Genomic DNA, 25,066 nt, shown 5'->3' on the forward strand with positions numbered 1-25,066 from the left:
TTAATGCTTTATTTATTGTTTGAATGAAAATGTAGATATGTTCACTATACACATCTAGAGTGTATTCATGCATAGATGTCGTATGACATACATTACATTTTGTTTGTTTTATTGAATTATTTTCAGTAAAAATTAATATAATTAAGTATTGGTCAGCATTTATCATTGTTATTATTGTATGTTTTGGGGTGGGATAGCAATGCAATTCATTCTGGGGTAATATTAATTTTTAACATTAATGATACTTACATTTTTCGAGTATAAAATCAATAGTTTTCTCCAAAGGCGAATCTTCGCAAAGCAGCCCTTTGTGCAGACATTACAAACGCTGAGGAAAACCATTCTAGGTAGGGCTGTTGAGTTATTGATGTTATGAGGTGTATATATATATATATATATACACACACACACACACATATATATCAATCATGGGTTTGCATACATAATATGAGATTTCATACACAGGAAAAAAGAACCTACAAGGTTGAATATCGTAATATATATTTTCTTAAATAATTAGTTATAATACACTTAAAAAAATCATTTTTTGTTATTTATAGGCCTAGGCCTGAGGGATGAAACGAGAGTTAAATTCAACAAGAAAAAGAGGAAAACATAAAGCAGTAAGCCACTTTTGCTTGTGGCTGAAAATGTTTGGATATAAAATAAAGAAATTAACAACATATTCAAGAGATGACAATTTGGGGATTTTGTAATAAAAATAAATAATATCGTTAAGGATAAAACGGTGGGTCACATTAGTAGGGTTAAATATAAGAACTTAAATCAACCCTAAATGTATTCACAACATAAATGGGCAGCAGTTTCTTCAAAAAGATCACAAAATGAGCAAGTTTAATCAATATCAAGATATTTACAGATAGATGAATTAAACGTGAAAATTTTTTCAAGTTGTTGCGCGTGTGATAAGGCGTCGTAGGTCACATGATAACGTCAACATGGCAGATGTCCGGTTCGCATTCATACTCAACGAGATCTGGCTATAAAGTACCTACTCTTTTAGCGCTCGTTAAGTAAGTACTTATTGAAATTAAGTACCTACTCATTGAGTATGCGGTTTCGAACGCAGCCTCTGTCGAATGCATACAGTCGGCATCTAGTCATAGTTGGGGGCGTGGCGAGGGTGGAGTCGGCGTTGGGGAAAACACTGCGAACATCGTGTGTATTTGAATGACAAAAATGTCTTATTGCGAGTCATTGACGCCTGCCGACCGGCAACGGTACATTGCAAAATTAACTGCAATAGGTTATGATTGCCCTTATTTAATTAAAAACTGGGTCAATGACCCAACCAAATGGCCGGAGGTGTCGTTTCCAAACATATTTTGTTATCTGGTTGAATCTCCAGGTAAGACATCGCGGTAGCTGTAGCGGTAACATTAGCCTATAACTCAATCAACTTTAGTATGTCACTTACCAATTGTACGTATGCTTCACTCCAAACTATTAATCCTTTTGTAAAACGGTGATCATCAGTAGTACGAAGTTGCCGAGGGACTGTGCTGACAGTTATCCCTAACTCACAGACTGCAGTCTGTATTGAGTGTAACGTTAGACCTCGAACTACTCCATAGGTTCGCGATCGGCCTATCAAGCGAGCCTTCAGCTGATAACGCTAATGTGAATGAGACATCCCTTATGAAAAACAACTATAGGAATCTTATAGGAATAATATAGTATTTTGGGACATACTATAGACGTACTATAGAGGTATTACAGAACATTACAGAAGTATTATACACTACTATAGAAATCTTATAGGATTACTATAGTTCTTTTTCGTAAGGGATATAGACAAATCTGGCCCACTGCCTAATACGAGTTTTACACCCACTACTATCACACAGGGATCTACTCAGTACTCACACAGTAATCAAAAAAAATTACAAGACCCTGTCCTCCTTTCCGGTTCTGTGTGTTTATTAGGAAGGATGTAGAACTTCAATTCATAATTTGTTTGTTTATTGGCGGTACAGAAAACGACACAGCAACTCTTCGGCATGATTGTCCCGTTTATTTCAAATAGCGCCAAGGCAATGTTTTCCCCCACGGGCTAAATTCACATCACGCGACGGGGCGTTCCCAGACCCCTTTCATTTTAATTTCAATAATTTTTTTTTTTTTCATTTTATCTTATTTAGTTATTGCTGTTACACATTGTACTTGCAAAATTTAAAAATTGTGAAATGTCTATGACATTTAGGCCTTGATACTAATTTAAAAAAAGTGAGGGGGGAAAAAAGAAAGTCTGCTGGAGAGAAAGAGGGGGATTTTTGTAAATCTTTCAGTTATGACTGCCTTTCTGTTATTGTTCAACAAGTTTATGAATTTAAAAGAAAGAAAGAAAGAAAGGGGGGACTTTTGCCCACTTTTGACTTTTGGGGAATTTTGTTGGTTAAAAAAAAAAAAACCCAAAAAACTAATTCTCGTCGTGAATTTGATTAATATCAGCGGTTAGTTTTGATAAAAACATCTTGCAGAGAATGCAGCTCTCCAGAAATAAGTTATTTGCTTAAGATCGATGTTTCGATGTCACTGTTTATCTGTCATGACCTTAAACCACAGAAGGAATGAGTTGTGCTTTTCCATCACTAGGCCTATATATGTCATCTCTTTTGCCAGGACATTTTTTTATATAACTTCGATTGTATTAGTCTGAAAGAAAAATGTCATATACACCTAGGATGACTTGAGAGTGAGTAAATCATGGGCTAATTTTCATTTTTGGGAGAACTATCCCTTTAAGCAAATTATACAGTATAAACTGTGATCTAAATTACAATATGAATGGGAGCCATCCAACATTTTATCATACACATTCTACAAAATATAAAAAGACTCTGAATCATGTATGAGTAGACAACTGAACTGCCTTTTCACATAAAGCCTACTTGATACACCTATTTTGAAGGCGTCTAAAACATCAACATGATCCAAATTTTGCTGAAAAAACCTCTTGTACACAATCTTACCTTCTGTCGTCTGTCTGATAGTTTATACTTTTTAGCAAGTCGAGGCCTTTTAGTATAGTTGTAAAAATGTGAAAGATAAAAAAAAAAGATTTAAGTGATTTCTCAATCACTATTCCATTCCACTATCCCCCCCATTAGTCCATGTTTAAAGTGCAGTATTCAGAGTGACGCAGTCCCCTTGCAAAGTCAAACCAGCATGACAGAAAACAGATAAGAACATCCACTGAAGCAGCAGAACACAGCGCTGTAAACATCATTTATTCATTCATTCAGCAGGACACTCACTGTGTTCAGGGCAAAACTACAACTTTAATAGTCAAGTCAATACATAGACAGAAAAATCACACAAAAGACATCAGTAAAGCCCAAAAAAGATTAAAAAGAAAAAAAGAGAGAAAAGAATAGATGTTAAGACCTAAGTCATGTTAAGTCTTAATATTCCCATCAACCTGTTTGTTTGCAATGATTTTTCTTTAAATAATGACACTGAAACTAATGTATAATTTAGTGCAATTTACATAAAACTGTAGAAACCTTAAATATACCATCTAATGATTCCTATCATTTAAAACAACCATATTATGTATTTATCATAAAAACAGAGCAAAATATACAGTTTAATTGGATTTTTAAATGTTTATACAAAAAAAGAGACAAAATAGAGGAGAATATAAAAGCTACAATCCTTTGGCACAAATAAATATTAAAAGATATACCCAAAGATGTATACCTGCAGCTCTGACAGAAAAAAATATTATGAAAGGGCACCACATATTCATTAAAACTCCAAGATTAGTAGATTACAAAATAATCAGCTCATAATTAGTATCTTTATGGATTAAGAGGAATAAATGCTATTTCGGGTAAAGGCCCAATTTGGAATGATGTGAATATGGTGGTATGGTGGCAACCAAGGCATTGGATTTACAAAGATTTTAGTGTGGAAACTCATACTGTTACTCATCTACAAACATCTCATCTCAGTGTACAAAAAAACAGCAATCTTATGACGAATGTAGTTTTTATAGAAGTTCTCTTATGTGAAGCGCACTGTTAGCACAGGAAAAAAAAAAATCTTGCACTTTATCACCTGAGACTGACAGGGTGCAAATTGTCAAATCAGATGACAGATTCCTTGTCAAACAGAGCTAAACTGTGTAAAATTCTGACTCATTCTGACTCAGTCAACCTGATGAAAATATATAGCATCTTCGGTCTAGGATTCAGGTGTGATTTAGTAGAAAGAACCTGAGACGGAAGGTCAGTCCAAGCATCAGTTAATTTCGACACATAAACTACCCATTTTCCGCTGACAGGTTAAATAATAAATCCTGAGAGTAACTGTGAAAACAATATTGACAGTACAAAAATGACTTGCTTGCATCAGTGTAACTTTGGCTGCTATTACAACAGTAACAGCACAGTTGTGTGCAGCAGAGAGCTACAAACAGTTATATTCATCCACAGCAGGTGACAGTACCTGCATAAATCCTTTATGTAGTATCCGACATAAGGCTTTCTGTTAGGAGTTGTCACTCAGTCCATCAAAGGCATACATCTGCAGCATTTGGCCAGCTTGCTTTGGCTCTTGGGCCCCAGGGGTTTCTTGTTCAGCAGACCATCCCTATAGTGACCGTACTCCTCGATGGCATCTTCCACACGGGTGATATAGAGCCAGGTAAAGATCACTCCAAAAAACTAACAACAAAAAAAGAGAGCAATATTTTGTTCAACATAAATAAATCAATAAATAAATCTTTATGTGGTATTGGAAGGGTTTATCGCATGTATTGCCTAATTCAAGTTCTCCCACAGCAGATCTGGACTTTGATTGGCCCTTCCTCAACAGATTACCATTTTTGTACAATTTGTGCAGCCTGTTTCTAATGGTTGTCTGATGAACACTCATTAACTGTCTCCAGAACTGACTGCAAATCTCTTGATGGGACCCTGAGGTGTCAAGTGGCTCTTTTGATCTTGGCATAATGATAACATGTACTTCAACGCTTATGATAGAACAAAAGCTTCTTTCAAACAGTACACTTTTGTACCTTATTTACTCCTAAAGGGAGGATAATAGTACCTTTAAGGAACATATTAGTACCTTTTGAAAGGATACCTTTTTTTCTGAGCGTGCAGCGATTAACAGAGATGTAACTTTTTCCACACACAGAATGGGCCTTTCTGTTCATTGAAGCTGTACAAAACATAACAAAATCCACATTGCAAGTGTAATTTGATCAGTTATATCGCCTTTTATTCATTGGCATTGGTGAAATGCCAACCCAATATCTTTTCTCGTATCTTTTTCACAGCAATGTGTTAATCTGCGCACTTCATGCTGCAGCTACACTATTTGTGCAGTAATCTAAATCTTGTAATAAACAACTGGGGTGGTTCACAGTGTAGGGAGACTGACTAATGACTCTGAATAAACCGTGAATCACCATTTATGGAAAAGAACGATGTAACTGATTATAAAAGCTTCTCGGTTTCAACACTTTTCTCATAAAAAAAAAAAAGGTCCTGCCGCCTCCTCCCATACACATACACATTCTTGCTCACATGCACACAAGCATAAGACTGAAGAATGTTCAAATGGAAACATTATAATCCAATATGAATGTCACTGCTAAAAAATCTTTCTGAACAATACCTGTGCTTATCACATATAACACTATATCTTCTGGTATCATTTCCTGTGAAACTACAGATAGGGACTGTCTGACCTGAGAGAAACTTAGCCCTGTTCTCAGCACCTCTAAGAGTAAAACCTCTAAGAGTCCTTATAAGAGTAAAGACTGAGATTACTGTTTGTGTGCATGAGTTTTTCTCTGTGTTGGTGGGTTATCGAAGTTGCAGTATTATTATAATGGCAACATAATGGACCTAAAATGTATGTGATTATGATAATCCACATCTGCGACTGGAGTTTTACGGTGCATCAAGGCACCTCTTTAAAACTGGTTAAAATGGGGGGACACACAGTAACAGCTGCACATTAGAGGATTCTTTTGAAAGTGAGGAGGATTTCCAGACTGCTAATTTGCTAAAACCTGTCTATTCATGGTACTCTTTTGTGAAAAGTTTAAATTCATTTAAACCATGTCTCTCTCTCACCAGACAGCCACCTCTTCATCAGTGCGGAAAACACTTTACGGGGGGATATTATGTAAAGAGGTGATTTAATTACACTGAACTAATGAGTTGGCACAGATAATGATGAATAAAGACAAGATGAAATCTCCATAAAGCAAAATTCTTGGCCTTTTGAAGAGAAAAATTATTGGCACTTTTTGCAACGGCAAGTTTTATCAAAGTAAATATATAAATATTAGGGTTGCCAAAATTCAACTTTTTGAGCTTTAATTAATAATTTTGCTTTTAATTTAACTACTACTAATTATTAAAAAAAATATTAACATGTATTACAACTTTAAATATAGCACATTTACACAGTTAAATCTAATGTCCTACTACTCAATGACTCGTTATCGTCATAGTTTAAGCCAATTAATTATATAAAATGTTCTTATTTAAACATCACAGTAGATGTGTATGCTCTTGTCACCGTTATCTCTAATATCCCATTAGAATCTGAGAAGAACTGACCAGATGAAAGTATGATATTTGTCTGCCATGATTAGGCTTAGAATGACTGTTGGATGAAGAGGAGCTCTGTAAGCAAGGTTGTGCTGTAATAACTAATAACCATGAATAGGTCTATTTGAATATATAAAACACAATAGGATGGGACATTAATACACTGCAGTGTCATTTTTTAAATGTGAAAATGAAGAATGGTTTGCCAGAAATGCTAAAATTATGGCCTGCTATACTACAGTAGGTTGACAATAAGCTCTGTCGTTTTTGAAAAGGACATAACCTTCTCATTGAGTTTGAAACATGTTTGTTGTTGTAGGCTGTCCAATTAGTTTTTCTCATCATTCAGCAAAGAAAAAGAGCAGGATGACATTTATTTCCAGAAAGATTTAATGAGTTTAAAACAAAAATATTCCCCACACAACCCCCTACACCCTTGAGAATAAAACGGCAATAATTGCTGTCACAACTTTAATCTCGAACTCTTCAAACACTTTGAAAGGTTCTTACAACCAAAGAAAAATGCCATTTTTGTTCTTGGCAAGCTTACATAAGAGCATGTATGTTTTAATAAAAGTGCATCATTTGTAATATTAAAACTGACCGGCAATCTGAACCTTCTTCTCTTACCTGAGGTAGTAGGATGCCCAGAAGAAGACCAGCCATGACTGTATAGTTGTCCATGAACCAAATAAAGACTGCATCAGTGCAACCGCGGATGTAGATGACCTCTACATTTTCTAGCCTCTGTGGGCAAAGGTCAGGCCAGAGAAACAGAGGTCATATTCAAAAGTCATCTTTTCACTATTCAAATTCTAAGAGTAAAAAAAAACAGCCCTCTTTGCATCTCTTAACAACAACCAATATAGTGAAGTAATGGGTGTGTTGAGAGATGCAAATGTAATGTATTGAGGGATAATTGGATGCTGTTATAAGGCAGATCATCATTCATCTGTGCATGCTGCGTATTCTCACAGCCTGTTAAAATTCAGAGGTGGTTCTCATTGCTCTTCCCAGATGATCTGATTACCGATCAGACCTTTGACCCCTCCAAATTACTGTATTCATACCAGGTGGATCGACACAGAGAACTTTTCAAATATCAGAATGCACTTATAAACTACTCTAACTTTCTTTTTCGTTCGCAAAAGCAGACCAAAACATCATCAGACATAGAAATAGAGTTGATCAGGGAACATACCTCTTTATGCACGGTCTTGTATCCACACATCGTATTTACAACTTCAGAAGGCTGTAAAACACAAGCAAATGCAGTCTTACCATTTTCAAAGAGGTAGTAAAACATGTCCTGTATCTCTCTTAAAAACTAAGATTGCAAACCGATCTGGCAAACAGCAAAACCTATGGGGGAAAATGCTAAGAATACTAAGCTTTATAAATGAAGCTGAAATCATTCTGTGAGTAACTGTACACATTCTGATTACATTTAAATGGATGGTTCACCCAAGATTGAATATTCGGGCATTAATTATTCACCCTAATGTCATGCTAAATCTGTAAGACTTTGGTTCATCTTTGAAACATCAATGCAGATATTTTTAATGTTATATGAGAGATTTTAGTTCCTCCATAACTTTCAACCCATGTTCATCGTATAAAGCAATCAAGTCTCTTCAGAAGATGTGGATTAAACCACTTGATCAATATCGGTTTCTTTTACAAACTCCTTATGAACTTTGTAAAGAGTCAAAGTTTTGGCTGCATAGACTTTCAATGGAGGGACATAAATATCTCAGATTTCATTTAAACATCTTCATTTGTGTTTTGAAGATAAACAAAAGTCTTATGGGTTTGGAAAGACATGAGGGTGAGTAAATGATGACAGAATTTTCATTTTTGGGTGAACTATCCATTTAAATCAACTATTTAAATCAGTGCAACATGACCTCATTAAAATGGAAAAGGTTCCTTTATATAGATTTTCCAGACTGCATCAATGTAGTTTGTTTGCCTGATAACACCACAGAATAAGCTGATGACAGGACAAACTTACATTTAAAACGACAAGCACATCTGGTGACAACCCAAAAAGATAAACTGATAAGTGGATTGATTTTGATCAATTTAATGCATCATTGGAGCAACAAATTCAGCACAAGGGAATGTAAAAAGCAGGGACATAGGGTTAAATTAAGCTAAACATTCCTTGAAACAATATATGGAGTTTTATCAATATGAGGTTCACAAACAAAAAGGTAGATACGTTTTCAATATCTTGTTTCATTTTGAAACAAAAGTAGGCTATATTTAAGATGATAAGCACACACTTGCAACTAAGGCACCTTGAAGAAATTCAGCCGGAAGGGCCTGATGTGATAAAGATGTCATAGGAACCATGCCTTAAGAAAGCAAGACTTGGCAAAAATAGAGCAAATTAGATATTATTATAAAAAAAAAAATTTGTTGATTCTTTGATATCATTATTCATAAAAAAAAAAAACTGCATGTTTGTTCGGTATATATTTGTATTTGAACTGGGATTTTTGTATTTGGAAAATACATCAGCCAAATTATTCTTATGGTCCTACTATTTTTTGAGCTGGTTAAGTGGTATAAGGTATTCTTATATTGTAATAATCTGGTTAGAAGCAAAGAACAAACAGATCTCCATCAGTCTTAATAAAGTGGGATTAAAGATCACTTAATTGGTATTAAAGGCAATATCACCAGATTAGATTCTGATATTCAATTTCAGACAAAACCTTCTGATGTAATCTTCAAATATTGAAAGCATTTTAGTGTATTACTATGTCTTAGACCGAGGTAATGATGAGGTAATGCTTGTCCATAGGTAATCTTCACACAGCTGGATGTTGGCAAACAAACTCTGTGCTTGTTCCAAAACTAATGAAAAATGAATGTCCTTTTGACTGCAAGACCTGTTTTAGTGTTGCAACTCAAAGGACCTATTTTTCAACTGTCCTATGCAACTTAAAAAAATGTGTCTTCTAATATCAAGCTGCATTGACATGTTACTAACATTCTGGCTTGTGTTTGACAGGTGACAGTGTTTGACAAGAAAATAAATGTGCAAGATACAAACTAACAAATATAGCTTCCATCTTTATCGTAACATGGCGTAACAATATCTTCCTGACTAAAAATCTTGCAGATGCGTCATTCCTACAATGCAGTACATTTTCATGTCCCCATCATAAGTCACATAATGCACTTAAGAAATATTCTAAAAAAAAAATAAAAGGATTTCTTGAAAAATGCCTATTTTTTCCTATAGAATGAAAGTGAATTGAATCTAATGGTGTTTGGAAACCACAAATCATCAAATGATCTTCTTTTATGTTTCACAGAAGAAAGAACGTCATTCAGGTTTGGAACAACACGAGGGTGTGTAAATTATGACAGAATTATCACCATTTAACAAAAGTCAGGTCCCTTCCATCAGGAAATGACATCATTTTTTGGCACAACAGCAGTAGCACAAACATTCAGCCCTAAATTGACACTCGTGTAAGCGGACTCTCAATCCCTCATTGAACTATGGCTAACTCTAGCTCTTTATTTCCATCCTGTTAGACAGTTTGTTCATGTTATTGCCATTGTGTAAATAATCAAGCTTTCAATCAGTGCTTCATCAGAGCATATTTTCGAAAGTCTGGTACCCTTTTATAGAAATACTTCATAACATACAAAACAAGAAAATTCACTTTTAGCAGTTACAGATTTCAAAAGGTACACAAAACAGAAATGACCCAGATAACACAGGATCATTATGAGCTCAACGTTTCCATAAATGAATAAATGTAAAGCAAAGCAACTGGCTGTTATGGAAACTGGAAACCCTGAGCAGAAAACACATCATATTCTACATTTCAAAAAGATGACATGGACAAAGTTCCTTCCTAATTCACTGGATGTAGTGGCATTATTTTTGTACATGTAAAATTGAGCAGAGCTCAAATGGGACAGAACAAAACTAGCTGAGAAATGCTGAAGCACACAAAGTGACAATTTTTTCTTTTGTGTGTTTCATCTTCGCCTTTTATGTCTCCTTTCAGATAAGCAAACAGTAGCCATGTGAAAGACTTGCTTTCAAAAAAGAATTGATTTTGGTTTGACCCAGGGCTGGTCTAAATTAAAAAATGGAATTCAATTTATGAGTTCACATAATATACTGTAGGATTTTGTTTACTCCAGGATTATATATAAAAATCTGACATTACTCTAGTCTTCAGTCTCACATGATCCTTCAGAAATCATTCTAATATGCTGATTTGGTGCTTAAGAAAAATGTGTTATTAATATCAATGTTTAAAACAATTATATATACAATATTTTTGTGAAAACCATGATACATTTTTTTTTTTTTTTCAGAATCCTTTGATGAATAGAAAGCTCAAAAGTTTTTATTTGAAATTGAAATCTTTTGTAACAATTTAAAATGACAAACTTTTGAACTTTTGAAGTGGAAACTGCTTTATGACAAACTGGACTTGATCTGTGTATAGGTTCACACTGCAAGAGGAATGAAAAAATATTCGTAGACAAACCTTGTAAATACAGCAGGTGTATGGCACTCCACACGCTAGCGGACCAGGAGAAGAGCAATTATGATACATGTTCACCTCCCAGTCCCTGTACTCCTTTCCCCCACAACATTTGAACTGGAAAAACAAGAGTCAAAGCAGTAAAACCACTTATCAATGGAAATATCAGCATAGCTTCAGAGGAAGTCTATTATTTTTGGTAAAGCTGGTTGTTTTCTCATCTAGCACTGCAGAAGATCTGTTGAGGCTATGCTATGGTAGAACACGGTAGTTCAAGAGTCATAAACAAGCCTACCGGAAGAATATTTGTACATTGCATTTTTTTTAAAACAACATTTATGCAAATGACTGAATTTGCTAGCATGTCATCAGCTAAATTTCACCTAGGTTGACAGGGCATGAAACATGAGAGGTGAATGAATAATCTGGGGTGCTTTGTATGAATTGATTGAGCCTAAAGCTTACAGAAGACAAGCATGAATAAATATTAGGCTCCCATCTTCCCTCACTGAATATTCTAGTAGATTAGCTCATTTAAATGGTAGTGAATAACATTTGAGGAAATTAAGAAATTGGTGGATTCCCTCAAAAGAAACACATCTTCACTGATGTACAAGAATTATGTGACAATCAGCAAAGAGCATAATTGTGTGATGATATCCAATTGCAGAAGGCAAACAGAAATTAATGCAGCGTGGAATGTCAGTCATAAAAACAAATAAATGAGGAATGACCAGGACCCCTCTGGGAATGAAGCCACTCTCCATATCAGCCTGACAGAAAACACTGACTGTCTTCCGATTCACAGGCTCCTGTGCAGTGTTCACTGCTCCTTACAATAATGATAATGGCAGATCTGCTCAAATCAACTTCACTTGACAAAACCCGCTCATTTGGAACTCAATTTGGAATTCCAATGTTGTCTAATACAGACAACACTTACGCCGCACAGATTAGCATTTGTTGTTACCTCATTTATGGTCAGACGTTTTGGCAGTTTGCTGGCCTGGAGCATTCAGGTGTGTGTTAACACAATGCCAAGGAGGAAAGACATCAGCAATGATCTTAGAGGAGCAATTGTTTCTACCCATCTATCTAGGAAGGGTTATTTATCAAGAATTGGAGGTCCATTATTCTACAGCATGGAAGATTATTCACAAGTGGAAAACATTCAGACAGTTGCCAATCTTCCCAGGAGTGAACATCCCAGCAAATTCACCCCAAGGTCAGACCGTGCACTGCTCAGAGAAATCGCAAAACACCCAAGACTCACCTCAGACTCTACAGGCCTCAGTTGACATGTTAAATGTTAAAGTTTATGGCAGTTCAATTAGAAAAATACAGGACAATTATGGCATGTTTGGAAGGGTTGCCAGGAGAAAGCTTCTCTCTGAAAAGAACAAGTCAGCACGGCCTAGGTTTGCAAAGTTGCATCTGAACAAACCTCAAGACTTCTGGAACAATGTCCTTTGGACCGATGAGACCAAAGTGGAGATGTCTTGCCATAATGCACAGTGCATGTTTGGCGAACACAAAACACAGCATATCAGCACAAACACCTTATACCAACTGACAAACACGGTGGTGAAGGGGTGATGATTTGGGCTTGTTTTGCAGCCACAGGACCTGGGCAACAGAATTCCTCCAGAATGATGTGAGAGACTGATAAAGTCATATAGAAAAGGATTACTTCCAGTTATTTATGCTAAATAACTGGAAGTAATCCTTTTCTATATGACTTTATTTTAAATATTTTTGATCAATTAAAGACAGCTTAGTTGAATAATCTCTCTTATCAAACTTATATATATATATATATATATATATATATATATATATATATATATATATATATATATATATATACAAAATACAGCCATGTGAATTTATATAAAATATCTATTATTTTAATTCACTGTTCTTGTATTTTATATTACTGTTGTGATGAAAATATGATTTGGTGAATTTATTTCATCTTTCTTCTTGCATAATTTTTTATGTGACCTTATTAAATGTTACAGTAATAGCTTTTTCGTGCAGTTTATAACTTTTGAATTGAATAATGTAGAAACTACCACAGAGACAACTTAAGCTCAATAAATAACAGAACTTACTTTTCACTGCTTATTTTAGCCAAAGATTGTGAAATACTGAGAAATTGCAAAATGACTGGTTTCTTTCTCTCTCTAATCTAGAGAATTGATATTTCGATGTAGACTTGCTCCCTGTGCTGTTTTTACTGCCTGTCAGACTAAACACATTTTCCCTCTATGATTTGGAATCTCACTCACTTAAGATAAATATTCTGTGAAGTCAAGATCAATACCTCCTGTGTCATGTTGATTTTGGCATACTGTTTGACAGCAGCCTTTGCACACAAAAAAACAACAACTAACAAACACAAATTAAAATAATTAAAAAATGAAGGATGAAAAACAAAAATCATTCAAACCACATTTGTGAAAAGGACTGAAGGTGGTTTAAACAGAAAATAATCCCTTTATCTTTACAATGTACCAAACTAAACCTTTTCCTTTCGACCATCACACTGTGAGGAATGATTACCTGGAATTGACTGGTTTTAGAGTAGCAGCTTTAGTTTATTTATTCCTAATCAAGTCAAAATATCTAGTAAAATGAAATTGCTGTAATATATTTGTACATAATTGAGCACTGCTAAAACAGCTCTCTGTAATTACTCATATTAAACAGTTTCATGCAGATGCTCCGTGTGAGGTTGTGTATTTGAAGGACTAGAAGACATCCTCAAGCACTTGAATGCATCAAAGAGCCACTGGGCTCTTTGACTCTGTTGCCATAAAATGCCTATGCATTGAATGTTTTGTAGATGTACTTGCAAATTACAAGTAGAGCTCTTTGAATGGCCAACTCCTACAAACTCTAAATTCCCACTTGGTGGGATTTATTTACTGAAAGTCTTTATATCATTTCTCACACATGAAATTAAATACAAAGGAATTTCAAAAGCAAATGGTCGATCTCAATCTCTTACCTGTGCATTTGATTTAACTACTGTATAAAAGAGACATCTGAATTGTCACTATCTGACATTTGAGTTGGATTATGGGGACCTATCATTTCCACGATGCAGAAAACACGGAATCCATAAATTGTGGAATCCAGACATTAAAACAAGATATACTGTATAAAGCTAAATGTCATGGAATTTGGACATTTTTGGATTAATAAGTCAAAAGTAGTACTGTACACTTAATCAAACTCACAATCAACCCCCCGATTTTTTTGCAAAGGTATTCACTATAAACCACCAAAATAAATGTTTCATTTAACAAAGAATTACAACGAAAAAACCTGTTGTGCAGCCTTTTTTAAAAGATTGATTAAATTGTTAGGTTTTATGATAAATTTGAATTATATTTTCCTGTATTTTATGTTTTCAGATTTAAACAGAATTTAGGACAAAAATACAATGGAATTCGGTCAAAACAACAACACCACAGATTTCATATGGCCCAATTATTGTTACAATTTTTATCATTATTAAATTCAATTGATTAGCTATGCCTTATTATAAATCATATTTTATAAAAAAATATTTAATTCATTAATTAGAAATATTAATTAAAACCATTAAAATGGAATCCAGAAAAAATAAAACAAAAACAAAAAATGCAAAATCAATCAATCAATCAATCAAATGGATTTCATAGGACCCTAGGTTTACCAGGGTTTTTTTTGGGGGGGGGGGGGGGGGGGGGGGGGGGGGGTTTGCAACAAATGAGTATCAGGAGTACTATGTCAACAGACCAAATTCAAAGATCTTCAAAAGTCAGCATACCAAATCTGTACCTTTCATGTGCTCCATTATATACATCTCTTACCTTATTCTGAACAAAGTCCATGATGTTTTTGAAATCAAGGTCATCATAGTAATTCACCATGCCTTTACGAATGTTTTTGTTGAGAAGGTCCACTGTCTATTGGACAAAGAAAGGTCAGTGTTATAACAGGATGATGTTTTTGCAAAAAACATTTCATAATATTTCATACGATGTCAAGCCCTTGTTGTTTTCAAAAAAGAAATAGTGCGTACATCCACAAAACTTTTGGCAGGTGCTTGGTGTTGAAAAAAACCTTTTTTATGTATAGAAATTATTATTTTTTACAGATTAATGGAACCGCTATGGGAAGTACAATGGCCCCTAAATATGCGAATTTATATGTTGGTCATTTTGAACATGAATGTGTATTGAACCCTGGGGCTAATCCTTTTTTACCTAATATATGGCGTCGGTACATCTATGATATTTTCCTTATGTGGTGTGGCTCGAAGAGTGAATTACTTGAGTTTCAACAATTTCTTAATCGTAGTAGCGAACATCTTAAATTCACCATTGATTATGATGAGCGTCAAGTCAGTTTTCTTGACCTACTCATCATTAAAGATAATGATAAATTAGTGACAGATTAATATAGAAAGCCCACTGATAGAAATACAATATTACGTTTTCATACTACTCGTTTAAAGAAAAGTCTTCCAATTAGTTAGTTTAAAAGAATTCGTAGGATTTGCACATCTAATGAAATGTATGAGTACACAAAGTAAAGATTTATGCCAAAGGTTTCCTGAGAGGGGGTATGCAGATGAGTCATTTTTGTAAAGATCCTCCACAATTTGTACATAAACGAGCTCCTAATATACGGCATATGGTGGTGAGAGCCGACCAAGGGTGTGATCGTCCAAGCAATCCCTTTTCAGTCCCTGATGGTAATTATAGGTGTGGACAATGTGCACAATGTAATTTCACAAATAAATGTCACACTTTTAGCCATCCTCATTCTGGGAAACAGTTAAAAATTAAGGGAATAATTTTGTGTAACACCAAAAACGTAATTTATATGATCAAATGCCCATGTGGTTTAGCATACAAAGGTAAAACGCAGCATTGTTTGAAAACGCGCATTGCAGAACATAGAAGTAATATACGTTTAAATGACCAAAAGAACCTCATTGCTGTTCATTTCAATGTTTTTAAACACAATTTGTCGACTCTTCGCTACTGTGGTATAGAACTAGTAAGAGTACCCAGAAGGGGTGGTGACATTAATAAGATCTTAGTACAGAAGGAAGCCTTTCATATACATACACTTAATACTCTTTCTCCAAAAGGTTTGAATATGGAGTTTCTTGAGAAAATCCTTTTTTTTTTTCTTTTTTTTTTTGTGTGTGTGTTTTATTTCTTTATTTTTTTCAATATCATGTTGGTTCTTTTTCTGGGGTTTTTTCTCTCTTTGTAATTTTTTATTTAAAACATTTTTTTTTTGTGGTTATATTTGCGTTTGATTAGGTCGTTACTGCATTGGATGATTGGGTAATTAGTTCACTAATGAGGTCACCTGTGATGGTTCACAATGATATAAATTGTACCTTTCTATGATTGTTGCTTTCCTGACGAAGCTTTTGGGTCGAAACGTGGTTCTTTTTAATAAATTCTTGGGAGCGGCAGTGGCAGTGTGCCGATTCTTGTTTATTTTAAGCCCTTGTTGTTTCTCATCTGTTTTTGAAGCACTTAGAAATAATCTCAATAAAATAGTAGATACCAGGGACTGGTACAATTAGGTTATTAATGAATATGACTGAAATGAAGTTCACAATGATGTTAATTATGCTCTGGCATTAATGATTGCTGAAGTGTCAAGCAGCCAAACAAATTTTCACTTCCAGCTGACAATGAAATCGCACAATCTGTTACTTGGAAATGACAAAGAAGAAACACGTACTTTGAAAAACAAGGCAGGAATTTTACACATTTGTCAAGAACATAATACAACAAACAAACAAGGTTTGTACCTGGGTCCTAAAGATCAGAGCAACAATCCCACCAACGAGCTCCAAAATGAGACAGAAAGCCAGCATGTAAAGAAACTGCAAGGCAAGAGTAAAAAGTGAAAGAGAAACGGCACATTACTCGGAATCAAATGAAACAACAGAAACTTGGGCAGTGAGTCCATCCATGCATGTACAGCACATTTTCAGAAGGCAAAAGGACTAGTGTATACAAATAGCTCAAAACATGATTCAATTCTCATAAGTTTGTTTCCTTGCTATTGTGTGCCCCTTTACAACCTTTCTTTCTTCTGTGGAATGCAAAATATATTTTGAAAAATGTTTTTGTCCATCAATCCATAAATGACAACACTGGATATTGACTTTCACTGTACAGACAAAAACAAAACATGTTCTTTTGTGTCATAAAGATTTGGAATGTCATGAGGGTGAGTAAATAATGACTGGATTTTCCTTTTTGGGTAAACTATCCCTTTAAGCTTATAATATTATGTTTTTTCAGTTTTCTGTTTCAGTTCAAAAAGCATTATTATAAAGAAGTATATGAAGTGTTTTGTTCAGAAAATCAATATGGTTAACATAAGCGATATGCTGAAGTACAGCGATTGTGATGTAGGACACTACTATATAAGTGTCTGATGGAAAAATTAAAACTTACCACTTTGAGAAGACTCAAGTTGTCTCTGAGAGACGCCAGAACCCCGATGAAGGAAACGATGAACATGACCACACCGAGCACAATGAGGATAATGGCGGGAGCCAGGAACACTCCTTCCAGTGTTTTGTACCGTTGCCTCTCCACCTCCGCATAGATGCCGATGGCCAAAATAAAGCCCCCTATCAACTGAAACAAATCACACAAATCAGATCAGACCATTTGGATTTAAAGCAAAATAAGATTACAGATGGGATAATCAACACTATTTTAGTTATGTTACTAGCTTTAAAAGGGAGATGGGTCAAAAGCAACACAAAAAAATCTAACAAGGATGGTCATTATTGAACCTAGAAGTATTTTAGTTTTCATATTTAAATGTATTACGGTTAAAACAAGAGCAAAGTAGAGCTATTTGAAATTGCAAGCTCCTGAGTTAATGTATTCTGACCTTGAATCTTAATGGCTCCCCTGATGCGCAGAGTGTGATTTCCATTTGGAAATATTCTAAATGATTATCATACTCTACTGATCGGAGCCGTAGTTGACTTATTAAAGAATTAAAGCCTGTGGTGTTAACCCCAAACTGCATTTCTGTGTCAGACTGAAGAGTAGTAGAAAGTAGATGTAGGAGAAGCAGATGATAGTTGAAACAAATGTACAAAAGTGACATAGAACAGCAAATGCACTTCTGTAACCCAGAGAAAAAACTATGGAAGCATATGGGCAGCAATATTCAATTTGAAATGTAATATGCAAAATGATAATGCAATATGTAAAATGACTAGGCCTATGCAATATGTAAAATGTCTGTATTTAAATTTACATTTTCCATTACATTTGTGCAACGATTGGTGCAAAATGAAAATTCAAATTATATAATTTACATTTGCCATTTCATACACTAGTTTTAATTATGTAAATTGAATACGTATTTTAATGCTTTATAAGTTGCAAAACTTGCCAGTAAAAGTTTTGTTTGTGCTGCTTCGATTTTTAAGATATTAGACATTTAATTACAGGTGAATGCGTCACCAGCCCGCGACCTGCTCCACATGCAATGGGCCATCTTCTAACTGTATACATACATTTACATTTAGTCATTTAGCAGACGCTTTTATCCAAAGCGACTTACAAATTAGGACTAATTTAAGCGAGTCATCATAAAGAGGCAAAAAACAACAACAACACAAGAAGTGCTCAAAATACGAAGTTCAGGTATTATTCAGAGTAGCATAAGCCTGATAAGTGATGTTCCAAAGGGAAAAACATCGGGGTTTTTTTTTAGTTTTTTTTTTATGAGGTTAAGTGCTCACGGAAGAGATGGGTTTTTAGCTGTCTTTTGAATGTTGTCAGGGATTCTGCATTCCGGATGAGGGTGGGGAGAGCGTTCCACCAGCATGGAACTGTGAATGAGAATGTTCTGGAAAGTGATTTTGTGGCTTTCTGTGATGGAACCACGAGACGTCGCTCGTTGACCGATCGTAGGTGTCTGGTAGGGATGTAGACTCGTAGGAGTGAGTGAAAGTAGGAGGGAGCTGAGCCTGTGATAGATCTGTAAGCAAGCGTCTATACATACTGGGAACTATATTCTCAGAAGGCGAAGCACTGCTACTTGGGCGGAGTGATTTGCTCGCAGCACCTGAGAAGCCCCGTGGTGAGGAGCAGAGAGAGATCGCTCAGAGTTGGAGTAAATCACTCCGCCCAAGTAGCAGTGCTTCGCCTTCTGAGAATATAGTTCCCAGTATTTATACGGTTAGAAGATGGATGTGTCTCATGTGACCTTGTTATTTGTACACGCTATGACTATACAAGTCACAACATGTAAATAGGAAAATGTTGGCGTTATTTTGTCACTTATTGGGAGCAGTATGCTAGCTGGAGCCATTTACCTCCAGTCTTTGTGCTAAGCTAGGCTAGCGGTGGGTGCGTCAGACAGAGTTACGGCATGCACGGAGATGAAAATGGTATGTATGGACTTTCTAACTCTGGGGGATACGGTGAATAAGCTAAAGTCCCAAAAAGTCAGCATGTTCCTTTAATGAAAATGCAATTGCAAGTGTCTTAACTGTGAGTGTAAATGCAATTAAGAAAAATAACATTTAAATGATCATTTTGCTACAGTTTTTGCTTGAACATGTACAAATATCTAATCATTTCTGTGATACATTTTCATTTTGCAACTTATAAAGCGTTAAAATATGTATTCAATTTACGTATTAAAACTAGTGTATGAAATGGCAAATATAAATTATATAATTGATTTTTCATTTTCATTTTGCACCTACGTTGCACAAATGTAATAGAAAATGTAAATTCAAATACATGCATTGCCATTTTACATATTGCATTGTCATTTTGCATATTACATTTCAAATTGAATATTGCCTCTCATATGCTTCCATAAAAACCACCGAGCTCCAGTGACATGGCTTAATGGCATAATCAAATAATAACCATTATAATGCTGGGCTGGTAAATTGCAGCAAAACCACTTCATGCCTGTTAACTCATTGTGTGTGTGTGTGTGTGTGTGAACACGTCTGTGTGCATATGGGCTGTACAACAAATTTGTGCTAATGCATTCCTTCTGTCCCTGAACTTTCCTTCTCATTCAACACCATACCAAGATGTAGTCTGTATGGATAAGTAGTAGTAATCTTCTTCCTTAAATAGAAGCATAATCGGTATGTACCAAAGGTAAAAATCATTGCCAGTGCATCACTAATATTATATTATAAATAGTGTGTAAATCACTAATTGTTCTAAAATGATACTGAACTGTTCAACAGTACAGAGGATCAAATTTCAGAGGGAGGCAGCTAGGCTATATTGTATAGGGAATGCGAGGGGGTGTAAACTGGTCAAACTGGTGAAAATGAAGCTCGATGGTGTTTTAAGCCCCCAATGGCTCCTTAGAGGCAGCTAACCCTACCCTCAACCTTAAACCTACCCATCCCCTCGCTGCCTGGAAGGCACCATTGGGGGCATAAAACACCAAACACCGAAAATGAATGGACTGATTACAGAGTAAACGTCACCCACTTGGACCACTTATAGTCTCGTCCAATTGAAATGAACTTGAAACACAAAATGATCTGCGAGTAATCCGGTTTTTAGTAACAGTCCACTCAGTTTGGTTAAATTAAAGCTCCACCTCCATGTCTGCCATCATCATTAGTTTGCAGAGAAAAGAGAAACAAACTGAAAAGAGAAGATGGCATATTGCAAACTGCTAAAGGTCTGTAAATGTTGCCAATAAGCCTGATTTCCAATGAGGGTTGAATCATTTCGATTACAACTGTACATCCTGAATAAAAGTAGGCCTATTCAATTATAAAAAATAAAATAAAAAACATACAGATCACATAATTTAAACAGTAGTGCAAGTTAATGAGAATAAAAAAAACAGCATGGTGATAATTTGCTTGGTGATAGTCAAAGGTTGATCCTTTTCAATACGCCAGAATGTGTGAACCTATTGGATGTGTGGATGCGCCTATTGGATATGCCAGGATGTCTGACTCTGAACCTATTGTTCAATGTTCACACATCCCGGATGTGTGAACAATAGATGGAACATGAATTTGAACAATGAAGACGCTAAGCACTCTCTGCATTTCAAAAGTTCGCCACTGGTAAGAAGTCAGAGTAGCCTGGTTAACCGTTATAATTTTTGTACTTTATCCTAACGTGCGTTTTCAAAATCTGCACAAGAAAATCTAAAATATTGACTATGTTACAACCACAGTTAGAGAAAGTATGAAACTAATGTTATCATGCCACTGATGCTTAGAAATATGTTTATGTCAGTGACTAAATCCTAGTTGGAGATACTGATAGACTTGAAGAGAAACTGAAACAAAAAATGCCAATGTTTAGGTCCCTCATAAGGTTTCAAAAGCCTCCTGGGAAATTGGCTGGAAAGTGTCGACCAGTTATGACCTTTGGCTGAAAAGCATTAAGGTTGATGGAGTCTGAGACCACCACCATCTCATTTCAACAGAAGACGGTACTATCTGGTCATTATAATTCATTTATTTTCATGTAGGCTACCTTTATTCCAAACTGCATTGCTTAAACATTTGTATTACTTAAAGGTATATGAAAACAAAGATCATCCTGATAGCAACTAACAAAACATCTAGAGGTCTTCAGCCTTTCTCATGGGGACCCACTGTCCTGCAAAGTTTATTTCCAACCTACTTCAGCACACCAGCCTATTTGTTTTCAAGTGATCCTGAACCGCTTGATGAGCTGCTTCAGGTGTGTTTGACTAGGGTTGAAACAAAGGGGCCGTTTACACAACACCGTTTTCATCTAAAAATAGAAAACTCTATGCGTTTTGGCCTGAAAATGCTAACTTTTGAAAACGAGCTTACAAGTTTTTGATAACGATGCCGTTATCGTCTCTATGTAAACTACAAAAACGTGAATTTGTGAAAGCGGTGATGTCATGTGCATGGGTATTACGTGTTTGGTCTATATGCGTGTAGTGTTTCTTTACAAAGTGACATCGCCAACTACTGACCTGGCATGATAATACAGTGTTTGTAATAGTTTTTGTGTGTTGTCTGTATGCAACAAATACAAATGCAAAGGAAAAACTTTTCCGTTTTTAGTTGTTGTTGTGTCCTACATTGTTGTTGTGTAAACGTACTCTAAACTCGCCAGGACAGTGGGTCCTCAGGAGCACTAACATATGCAAATATATGCAATTCAAAACCATTTCTAAACATCCAAAACTACCATTGAGCCAATCAGTAAAGTTAGCACCTTCAACCTTTTCAAGTCAAGTAAGTTGTACGCACAAAAAATAAAAGACAGAGACATGAGTGCACATCAACCGAGATGGTAAGAACAAATGTACACCCTTGCCTTTGTGAGCAGAATAGCCATCCACACATAATAATTTACCCTTGCAGTCTAAGCACATCCACCAGGTCTCTTGTGAAAGCCCTGATGAGAGCAGCACAAAGTGTGCGCTAGGTCAGCCAGTACTGTAATACTGCTACCAATGGGCCACCAAGAGCCTTGGCTGGTGGCATAATGGTCTGAAATAGTGTCCTGTGGGGCCCATTGTTTAAGCTGTCAGTGTGATAGGTTCAATATGTTATGTGCAGTCCTGCTCTTGACAGAAAGCTATGGGAGAAGCACAATGGTGCAGCCCAAAGCATTTCAAACCCCCTTTACACTCATTTTTAAATACCAATAACAGATGAGAAAAAAGATAGCAGAATGTCATAGTGCATACGCCATTAGAGAGCCTCAAACTTCATCACTACAATGAAAAGCATTATTTGCATATAAAAGGGTATTATCAAAGCAGCATAAATGTCACATTAATGTCACAAATGTGAAATGTATATAAAAGATTATTATATGAGTTTATGAAAACATGACACAAATGGATGACAAAATAATATGATGCAAAAAAAAATAATAAAAAAATAAAGAACATCAAATGTGGAGAATAGAAACATTTAAGAACAATTAAACTGAACAATAGAAACAAACATTGTATCGTAACTATAACTTGTTACTGAATTTATGCTTTTAATTTTAACCAGATCTGAGTCTGAACTGTTTTCAAATTTAAAACGCCAAATTCCAGGGCTTATGTAACCCCAAATGACTCTCTAGTTTATTTTTTAGTAGGCCAAGTCACAGTTTTACAACAGTAAATAAGAGTATTAGATGAATTGAGAACTAAAATACAGAAAGACTTGCTTGATAAATCTTGATAATGTTTTGCATTAAAAGCACTAGATTAGAATATTCACTAATGGCTTTTAAAATGTATACAGTACAATTAACATATGTGTGGTTATATGTATATACAATATATTAAAGGATCAAGCATTCAGGACAAATGCAATCTATTTTTATCTTTCAACTGCTTTAAAGAACAAGGTAATCCAGGAAAACACACACACACACACTTTTATCCATAATAATTGTATATTGCAATATAGGCTAATAAAAGCTTTTAGTTAGATATTGTAATCCTATAAAGCATACCCAGAGAATTTATCCTACTATTCAGTCTTATGGTGAACAAATCTGCACCCCGACTCTTGGATTTTCAGTATTTTACTGTAATCCTGGGTTCAAAACAGGTTTGACCGTGAAAATAAAGGTCTCACAGATAGCAAGCATTCTTCATACTAATGACAACAAAAAGGATGCTGCTCATACAGGTAAGAGTCCTCAAGTGGTAAATTCTTAAATAACTCAAAATTTATGTTGCACATGAGCTTGAGTGATTATGTGCAAAATAATTATGAAATTTGAATGATGGCTTTAATGGCATTTGACTACATGGTCACAACGATTTTTTATAAAAAAAATTAGTTCACAGCATGACTGCACAGTACACACAAAATGTTGGTCATCTGATCGTCATAATGCAATCATTAACAGAAGCAAGATAACCACCAACCACTAAGATTTGTCTGTTTCAGTTTCTCTACTTCTATCAAAAGGAAATGCTATTCACTTATGGTTTTGTGCCCAGATGAACATATCAGTTTAACAAAAAAGGTCTTATTTAAAGCGTAGCCTATACCTACTTTAATTAGTCATTAGCCTACCTTAATATTTCCGAGGTTCTTTCTACAGCGACGACATTGCATGCATATATATACCACCAGTATATATACACACACATATTTATTAATAAATCAATTGATAAACACATGCAACGTCGTAAAAAAAATTGTTTTATGTGTTTAATAGCAAGATAGCCTACTCTACTAAAGAGATCATTCAATAACAAACGCTTAATCCTAGTAGCCTAGTAGTAGGAGGGTGGGGTCACTGGAACAGGTTAATGGGCGTCATACCATAATTAAAAATATATAAACATATCCAACATGTTACTTCTAGCAGATTTCTGATATTCAACTATATTTTTTCTTTCTCTCTCTGTTCTTTCCGACTTTTTAAACCGCTCTTGTGCGCATTTGCTGACTATAGCCTCATGAATTGATCACACCGATCTATTACATAGGAGAGAGAAAAACAATCAAACTCACCCAGAAAATTGTTGCATATACGATTAACGAGAACTTGAGAAAGATGTACGAGCATCTATCGCAATATCGGACTTCTTTTGACATGTTAAAAAACGTAAAAACGGCACGAAATACGTTCCCGTAAACACTTCCTGGTTTGTTTGTATCGTCTACCTGAGCGAGCAGAGCACGCGATCCATTATCACTAACGCCGACATGAATTACAATATTTTGATTGATGGGTGGGTTGTCCAATGAGAGAGCGGAAGTTGAGTTTATTGTTTTAGAGCTCTGAAAGACATTAGACTCTTTAACACTAGGCTAAAGCTACCATGAACAAACTATAAACATAAAGACAACACAAAACAATAAACAAAAGTCATCCATTAAAGCAAGTCACATTTAATTTATAATAATTATAGACAATCAATAAAACACACACA

At 35.3% G+C, this 25,066-nt stretch overlaps 1 protein-coding gene across 1 annotated transcript; it reads right to left on the reverse strand.

Annotated features, from left to right (window-relative positions):
• Window positions 1-3,232: 3,232 nt before the first annotated feature.
• tspan15 (tetraspanin 15) lies at window positions 3,233-24,828 on the reverse strand. Its single transcript, XM_082154033.1, has 8 exons — window positions 24,645-24,828; window positions 17,611-17,796; window positions 16,956-17,030; window positions 14,986-15,081; window positions 11,126-11,239; window positions 7,798-7,848; window positions 7,227-7,343; window positions 3,233-4,691 (listed from the first exon to the last, which is right to left on the reverse strand). The coding sequence occupies exons 1-8, from the start codon at window positions 24,726-24,728 to the stop codon at window positions 4,530-4,532; spliced, it is 885 nt and encodes a 294-aa protein (XP_082010159.1). The 5' UTR covers window positions 24,729-24,828; the 3' UTR covers window positions 3,233-4,529.
• Window positions 24,829-25,066: the final 238 nt, after the last annotated feature.

The sequence above is a fragment of the Leuciscus leuciscus genome (assembly GCF_965113295.1).
Source record: "Leuciscus leuciscus genome assembly, chromosome: 22".
NCBI classification, from domain to species: domain Eukaryota; kingdom Metazoa; phylum Chordata; class Actinopteri; order Cypriniformes; family Leuciscidae; genus Leuciscus; species Leuciscus leuciscus.